An 8,890-nucleotide genomic window follows, 5' to 3' on the forward strand; every position below is an offset into this window, starting at 1 on the left:
CATGGTATATTCAGTGTTCAATGATATTTGAACTAATTCATTTTAAAAATAGTGTAACCAACATCATATGATAATCATTATTGTAGTCATTACTCCACTTTGGTTTGATACATAATTATTTAACGGGAAAATTACACGTAAGATCGTTTTTCTTTTCGATGCAAACTACTGACAAATAATTTGATGTGCGAGGGTTACAGTATACCGGTATATCATTACTCTCTTTTCAACTCACAACTTTGCATAGCAACGTCTTAGCAATTGTCTGACCCAGTGTTGAATGCTGATTTTCTAATATGTAAAACCATCAAGACTAAGTGATCGAGTGTGACAGATCGACAGAGAGTGTTTATAAATTTCATTGTAGCACCTGCCCAACTCCGATTTTCTTGGAATCGGTGACTGTCCTGCTCTCAATTTGTACAGTAAATAATGTGTACCGTTAGCTGGCTTACTGCTCGTTATTTACAGATTTTATAATGTCGAACTTTTTCCGAATAATCGAGATTACGAACATTAATCAAGCAAAAAAGTCCTTATAAACAACAGAAATCGGAAGCAGAACAGGAACAGGCCTCTAAAACCATCATAAGTATATACAGTGTATATAAAATGTATATGATATATGTATTAAGATTATAGAATGGAGTCATAGTTTAATTTTAATGTTGATAACTAAATATCTTATGCCCTGTTTTGTGGTTATCACTCTTATCGCTCAGATTTCAGATAACAAAGAATTCATGTACATGTTTGTTTATCGTATCCATATCTTATCCAAATGATTATATAAACTTGTAAACTAACACACTTATAAATAACATTTTTTTTAACTGATAAAACTTTCATGTTCATTGTTGTCATTTACAAAGGTGAAGGCTGCATCTTTATCAATAAGCCTATCAATAACGCCTCTGATATATGTCTATAGTTATATATTAACCATGAAAATGAGTGAAACTTTTGTAGAAAATTTAAACAAATTATAGGGATTAAATTTTAGTTATTAGATATATTGACGACGTTTTGTCAATTAACAATGGTAATTTCCATTCTTATGTCGAAAGATAAACTAGTGTCCCGGTGAGCTTGAGATAAAAGATACCACAGAGTCAGACATATCTGTATCATATTTGGATATTTTACCTGAAAAAGACGTTAATGGTAATCTAACAATCTTGCTCTATAATACACGTAATGACTTGAAGTTTTCAAACGTCAACTTCCCTTGCTTATGAAGCAATATACCTTCATCACCTGCATATAATGGAGTTTATATATCTTTGTTGATTCGATACGCAAGAGCATGCACTATGTATGAACAATTTCTAAAACGAGGTAAATTATCTACATACAAGTTGATGAAACAAGAATACATGTATCAGCAAGTCTCTTTTAAAGTCATCATTTCGTAAGTACATGTATATGGTCGATACATTGACCTTGTCAGCAAATACAATTTTCACTGAGTCAAATGCTGACTGACGTTTTTCATACTAATTGTTAGTCCATTATTTATACATTGAATTGAGACGGAGTTTTCCGTTATTTCCCGATCATGGCAAGGAGCACACGGCGGGTGTGACCGGTCGGCAGGGGATGCTCACTTCTTCGTGGCACCTGATCCCAACTCTGATGTTTTGGAGGTCCGCATTTGCTCTGCTCCTATTTGTATTGTTTTATGGACTTTTGATCTTAAATACTGTTTGTTATCTCCATATGTTTTTCATCAAGTAAAAATAGAATTAAAACTTTTATGTACTAAAAAAAAAAAGAATTGAGGAATGATAACAGGACTTCATTTATTTGCTTTAAACCTACTAAAAAGAAACAAGGAACATTTGCCGTAATTGAGCAGCAATATGTAAGTTCAAAGCACACTTGAAATATGGTGAAAACGAACAGTAATCGATCTCTAAAGTCTATTGCACATACAAAGTTGAACAGAGCAAACACAGACCTCTAAAATCTTTAGAGGTGGGATCAGGTGCCATAAATAACAAATGAATGCTTTTGAATGCCATATTTAATGTGTTCAGCAAGCTAAAACAGATAAAGATTGCGACATGATCCCCAGTAATGCATACAAATGTTGCCAGCCACTTATTTGAATAATGTTGAGTCCGGTATTCCAGTTTTACAGAGTCGTTTTTCGTCTACAGCTGACATTCACAAGGCTTTCCCTGTAAAGATACAAAGAAACTTAAATCTAAATCGATTATTAGTTTGGGAAGAAAGTTTATTAGAAGGCAGAGGTAATCATGTATGGATAATGAATCTGATCTGATCTATATTTCGGTTCGAGATTTTCTAGGAGGTGTCGTGCTAAACATACCAACTATTTATGAAGCGTTTAAAACGAATTCAGTCGGAAAAGCTGATCACAAAAGATAACTGACATCTTTAAAAATGAATTTTATATCTGCTATAATTAAAACAAAACTATGCTAGACTGCTAGCAAAACCAGTTGAATTCTTTGCCTTTTTGTCGGCGTACTTTAAATTTGATTTAGTTTTTTGTACATTATACATACAACCGTTGACATCGCGGAGCTACCTTTTTCATTTCACATATATATCTGTTGGGTTGGTTGCAGTTCCCTAGATGCCAGTGATAATGATACGCTTGGAAGAACATGCCACACAGATATTCCCCTGTTGCCGGACTCACGGGCTCACCCCCGTACCAATCGTACTTAGTGCACGCCTGCTGGGTCAATCCCCACCCGTACGTCTCCTGACCAGGATGAAGCAGTTCGTTCAGACCATGCCACGCCCCTCTGTCGACTGAAATATCAGAACAATTCAATTTAAAATTGAAATAAAAAAAGCAAATAAAAACAACTCAAGAAACCTATTACTTTTTGAACCTGGGATCACCAAATTCCCTTAAAAAACTTCCTAATTTTTTATGACAAAATGTAATGTATTATACGAGATGTGATTCTAATGGAGTGATGAATAAAATGTTATGTTATTTTTTACCTTTATATCATCTGCCTAATAAATAATACGTTACCCCCAAAAACGATGGATAGAAGATATTACCTCCCATGGCTATCAGTAGTTCCCGAAGGAAGGAATTCTCATCAGCACTTTCTATACAAGCTAAATGGGCTTTCATACTTGCACATTGTATCTGGAAAAGAACAGTTTATCAATTTTCCAAATGTTTAAATCCTTGAATCAAGTGTGATGAATAAAATGGAGAAAATGACGAGTGAGACAATTATAATAAAAGAGAAAAATACCTAGATAAAAAAGAATATCTTTAATTTAACTTACCGCTGCGTTTACCCAGGGTTTTTCGTCACTACTTAACATATAGCAACTATTTTCGTAACTAAACCATCCGTATGGGCATGCGTCAGGACCTCGGTGGGGATCAGCATGCCCAAACATCTCGTACTCCCTCTTTTTTGGAGACACACCCATTGATGCTGCAGAGGCATACCCGGGGCCAGTAGGTGTTTCAGGACTTTGATGCTGTTGGTCGGAAATGTCAGGACCAGTTAATAACGAATCTATGGAATGAATAAAATGGTTTTTTTTCATATTAATTGTAAGGCCATTATATATACACTGAATTTTCTAAAGATTTTCTTTTCGATCTTTCCCGATCATGGCATGAAATACATGGCGAGAGTGACCGATCGGAAGGGAATGCTCACTCCTAAATGGTTACTGATTCCACCTCTGATGTTTTAGAGGTTCGAATTAGCTTTACCCGCGGTTGGTATTCTTTGAATGGACTTTAGCTTGAAATCTGTTTGACCTCTATATAATTATTGTAAAAAGAACAATCGATCAGTAACGATGCTTGAAAACGCACCGAAACAGTACAACTGTATAAACGTTTAAAATCATCAGAAATGTGACCAGGTGCTCTCGAGGAGTAAGAAGCCCGTGTTGACTTTTGTCATGATAGGATAAACGGAAAAATCAGTTGCCAATTCTGTATGAAGATACATCTAAGTCTTACAATTGGTATGTAAGACTTTCGTCAATATTCGACATAAGGAAGACCGTGTTTCTTAGCATTGTACACAACGACCATTGAATTTGCGAAAGGTGATGAGACGTGATTGCAAAAACACTTGTAGCATCAATTGATTCTAATACTTATCAGTAATCTGTCTCTTTATAGATATTGTCCGTACGAAGAGCATGCTTTTGAGTATCGGATAGACAAAGATATTAATACATAAACCGATGAAATATGCAGACGATAATGGTGCATGTATATTGCTATATGAGCAAGAGATGTTGACGATAGAAAGATTGAAGCCATCATGTTTATGATAAAACTATATACATGTACTTAGTTTGCATCAGTGTCCTTCTCTATTGTAATATCCAAATGCTAAGTGGGACTTTTAAAGTTTTATAGCATTTTCATCATCTGTTTTTGTAGCCTTTCTTTCTTTTATTTTCAATTTTATAATTTACCAATTGTCATAAGATACCCGGTATATACAGTATAAAAGGATTAAGGATATGCGATCCTCAGCCAGGAATGATAACTCCAAAAATTATATTTAATTTGAAATGCATCAAAATGAAGCTTGAAAATGAAATTTTTTCATGCAACAATTCTCATTTTAATCATCTTTATAAGATTCAAGGTTTTTGGAAGTCTTAGAAAAGGTCTTATAAAAGTTGAAATTTGTACCGTATAAAAGGAAAAAAATGAATACCGTTTTAGAGAAATAAGATTTTCTTGAATCCAGCCTTAGATACCAATGCTAATTAGCATGATATGAAATAAGAAGTGATTTGTAGTGTCTTGCAATGATAGCAAAAGGCTTTTACACTATGTATTATAGAATATATGACGGAAATAGAAGACAAAAAATATCAAATAAGTATAGAAAATAATCATTTCTCTGAATGCCTGGATACCTACCGTTTTTTAACCTAAAATATATTTGTTGATCAATTTGCAATTAGAAAATGCATTGCTGATACTCCAATTCGCTTTTTCTGCAAAAATATTGGAGATTTGACAATTTTCCTCATATAATATGATTAAATTTAATCTTTAACTTTAAAGAAATACTGTAGATAAATTTGCATAACTTTGTGGATTCATAGATACTTTTATGAGTATTTTTGATTACTTAACTGCTAATCTTATAAACCTGAGGATCGGACTACCTTAATATGACATGCCGATATATATTTCGATAAAAAGTACGTGAAAATGGTCACGTTTTGTTTAATATGTCTTTCTTTCCTTTTTTTATTATACATTTGAGGGAAATAAAAATCCTGTCTCACGAGTAAACTAAATTCCATTTCAAATACAAAGCAATGATTTTTTCTGTTGGTTGCATTTTCAACCTATCATTTTTTAAGCTAAAAACTCATTCCTCTAAATTGTCCACTGGGAAACCAGAGTGTCTTGTATTATGTTTTATGGACTGTTTTAGACAGAATGATAACATTTAAGACATGTCTTGAGACATCTGGATCTGTACTTTACGGAATGATACTTAATAGAAAAAAATAAAACTGCCTTTTGGGAAACATTAAAATGACTTAGATATCAATTAATATATTTTATTGTATAGTTTCTCGTTAATTAAAAAAAAAGAGTAATATTAGATTTTAAAAAAGTACATTGTAACACTACGTCTGTAACAAGATCATATTTATTTTTGGAAGCATTTGAATTCCGTGTGCGGTGATTCGATCGAATTTTCTCACAAGAAAAAATCTTTAAAATGCATTTCACTTTTTTAACATTAAAACAATTGTGACATTGAGTTGCTATATTTAAACTTGGGTGTGAAAATTTGTATCGGAAATTGTACACGCCATGCACACTTGACTTAAAACACATCTGGAACATCAGGTAGCATAGAACATCTAAAAAAAAATTCTTTACAACAATTTACATTATTTTTTTTTGAAAATTTGGAAAAAGGAGGCAATAATTATTACTGGATCATACAATGTTTCTTAATTAATGCTTATGATGTAGAAGAAGAGCTGTTTGTTTTTTTTATTATTATTATTATTATTTTTTATTTTTACTAAAATCAGATATCAAAATTACTTTTACGTTTGAACAAATACAATATACCACTCGGAAATTTCCCTCAAAAGACCCTGAGGACATGCCAGTTATATGCTACTTCAATAAAAACTAAATTAATATCTAAGGATGGGTCATTTGAAAATTTACTTTGTTGAATATCACTATGTATGAACACAGAGGACACTGGAGATAATAATAAAACGATGACATTATCTATGTTGCTCCATTAGATTAATACCAACGATGTTTTGAAGTTTGGTGGAACTAAATCTGCACCTTTTTAGTTTTTGGAAAAAAAATCTTCGAACGCTAACTTCCTATAAATCATCTGAAGTTAACTTAAATGTCTCTATTTCGATTTAATACTAGTATGCAAAGCATCATTTGAGTACAAAAAGTTTAAAACTGTTTCAATCTACTGACAAATTCGTTGATGACGAATATGCTATGGCTAATATGATGATTTATTTGCAAATACCTTCTAATTCTAAGGGATCTTTTGACTTAAATGTCCCATACCCATTATTTGTTTGTTTAAAATCATTTCTAGAATTTTGTATTACACACTTCTTACTCTGCAATTCTATAACCAATACTGGTACTCTACGAGGTATTTGATCCTATCTCTTCTGTTACCAAGGGAATTTCACAGAATTTCCGATATCGATATCTGTTATAATTAATTCTTATTGTTGATCATTATTTACTTTGAAGAAAAGATCGAAATGGAACCCAGTATTTGAAATAATAACCATTTAGTACTTTTTTTGATCTTCATCTTTATGAAATTATCAACTTTGGTGAAAAGTGATTTTTTTTATTTAAAACAAAAGAAATGCTAAAATCTTAGGAATTCCCTTAAAACATAAGTGAACTGTCGTTTAAAAATATTTTTATATGATCTACACAATTCATTACATATTTTCTTTTTATTAGAAAGAAAAAGTCCCTATTCCCTATTGCTCTTGTGGTAAACAGGAAGATGCCTATCATTTTTTCTTTGTTTGTAAAAAATACTGTAATGCTCGAAGTAATCTTTTTGACTATCTTTTTCGACTTGATTTAAACATCATAGATGTACACCTACTGCTATGGGGCAACGAAAATCTCTCAATCGAAGTAAACATTGGCATTTTTGCCGCTGTTCATAAATTCATAAATGAATCCTGTAGATTTAGCTACATATATTATTGAATCTTATTTGTACATGTTTTTGCTACTATTTTGCATGACAATTATTATGTGTTTTTTTTTAAGGAGAAGAACAAGTAAGTTGTTAGAACTTGTTTCTTATCCTTTTGCTTGTCAATAAAATATGTTCAAAACAAACAAAGAAATTGTGATATACTAGTAACGCATGAATTTATTACTCTGGTATTCAACCTGAGTGAAATTACAATCCCCTCCAAGCAAGGACATTTGAAGTTTTACTTTTAATATAATACTACAAAATAATGGCAAGGTGAAATATAAATATTCAGTCAATCAAAATCAAATGTCATTTCAAATACATACGTAATCCGGTTCCTAAGACTCCTCCGGAATAGTCCGCTCCAGCAGTCGCATCCGCTGTAAGATCAAAGGACTAGAGTTTGATAAAATATAAAGTGCAATTTTGAAAATGACATACATTTTCAAGTTTTTATACCCCCCCCCCCCCAATCGTCGATGATTCGGGGAGAAATATTTTGATATGTTTTAAATAATGTAGATAGCTTCTATGTTATTACCCATTAAATAAATAGTAAACTTATAGATGCAATGTTTACATAAAAGGAATATTTTTCCTGTCCAAGATAAATAAAGGAAATGTTCAGTAAAACTGAATATTTTCCGAATTTCATTTGTTTTTCCAAACTTGAATATTTCTTTGTCGAAATTAATAATTCTTTCAAGAACGAAACATAAAGTATAAGAACAGTCATGAATATTAAGTGTATTTATCTCATGTTGTAAATTTTGAATTTACTAGGTGGAGATAAATGCAAAATTTACATAAATTTTGCGTTCATATCCCCCTAGTAAATTCAAAATTAACAACATGATATTCAGATAATAAGTTTAAGAGGAACGCCCAAATAGAATTCAATAGGATATAGAATTATAAAAATGTACCAACAAACTTGAGATTTTACAAACTTGATTTCTGCAATTTTATTTTTCTATATTTAATTGTACATGTATAATCAAATAAAAATTTATATTTGAGGACTTTATAAAACTAAAAAATACCTTACCTATTTTGGCTATCGATACCAGATACAAAACTGGAAGACAAATCATGTTGTACTCTTGCCCTTTAAAATAATCGACCCAACTTTTACTTTTATACTAATTCGTCCCCCTTCTGAATTAATCATTGCTTTATGATAATGCTACAGATGGTGTAGATAATTAAAATTCAATTTTTTCAACTTTGAGATTATCTTTTCGATTTTATGATAATAAGCAGATATAAGGAGATATTCATTGCAGGTTAATTATATAAAAATTTGCAGCATAACCAGTTCACGTTCCCAAGAAATACATACCGCCGATAAGATACGAGGGGCGTTCAATAAATAATGTCATTGGGGCTCGGAAAGAAACAAAAACACGTTTTTCTATGATTTAGTCTTAATGATTTAACTAAAATATTCTCTTTTAATTAAAACACATGTCCGTGACATTTTTATTCTATTTCTAATTGTTTTTAAAACACATTTTTGAGTATGACCCTTCACTCTAAAAAAAGTTTTACTTGTTGCTTTTAAAATAAGATATTAGATTAAGAAAAACTAGTAATTATTAGTAATCCATTTAGTCAGAATAGCAAGTAAATGACTATCATTGTTAGTAATTGTAATC

At 31.5% G+C, this 8,890-nt stretch overlaps 1 protein-coding gene across 1 annotated transcript; it reads right to left on the reverse strand.

The window, feature by feature from the left end:
* Window positions 1-2,011: 2,011 nt before the first annotated feature.
* Window positions 2,012-8,434, reverse strand: LOC134236068 (perlucin-like protein). The gene is made up of 6 exons (XM_062718249.1): window positions 8,281-8,434; window positions 7,559-7,612; window positions 3,286-3,524; window positions 3,049-3,139; window positions 2,558-2,787; window positions 2,012-2,183 (listed from the first exon to the last, which is right to left on the reverse strand). The coding sequence occupies exons 1-6, from the start codon at window positions 8,324-8,326 to the stop codon at window positions 2,157-2,159; spliced, it is 687 nt and encodes a 228-aa protein (XP_062574233.1). The 5' UTR covers window positions 8,327-8,434; the 3' UTR covers window positions 2,012-2,156.
* Between the last annotated feature and the right edge of the window lie 456 nt (window positions 8,435-8,890).

This window comes from Saccostrea cucullata, unplaced genomic scaffold, assembly GCF_032062105.1.
Source record: "Saccostrea cucullata isolate Sc308-1 unplaced genomic scaffold, CSIRO_AGI_Scuc_v1 ctg14557, whole genome shotgun sequence".
Classification (NCBI taxonomy): Eukaryota; Metazoa; Mollusca; class Bivalvia; order Ostreida; family Ostreidae; genus Saccostrea; species Saccostrea cuccullata.

Bases quoted from the DNA above. Each gene is read 5' to 3' on its own strand.
- LOC134236068 (XM_062718249.1), bottom strand. From the start codon at position 8,326: ATGATTTGTCTTCCAGTTTTGTATCTGGTATCGATAGCCAAAATAG. The intron at 3,525-7,558 runs GTATGTATTTGA...TTCATTCCATAG, and splicing joins AGTCTTAGGAACCGGATTAC to ATTCGTTATTAACTGGTCCT. The intron at 3,140-3,285 runs GTAAGTTAAATT...GTTCTTTTCCAG, and splicing joins AACCCTGGGTAAACGCAGCG to ATACAATGTGCAAGTATGAA.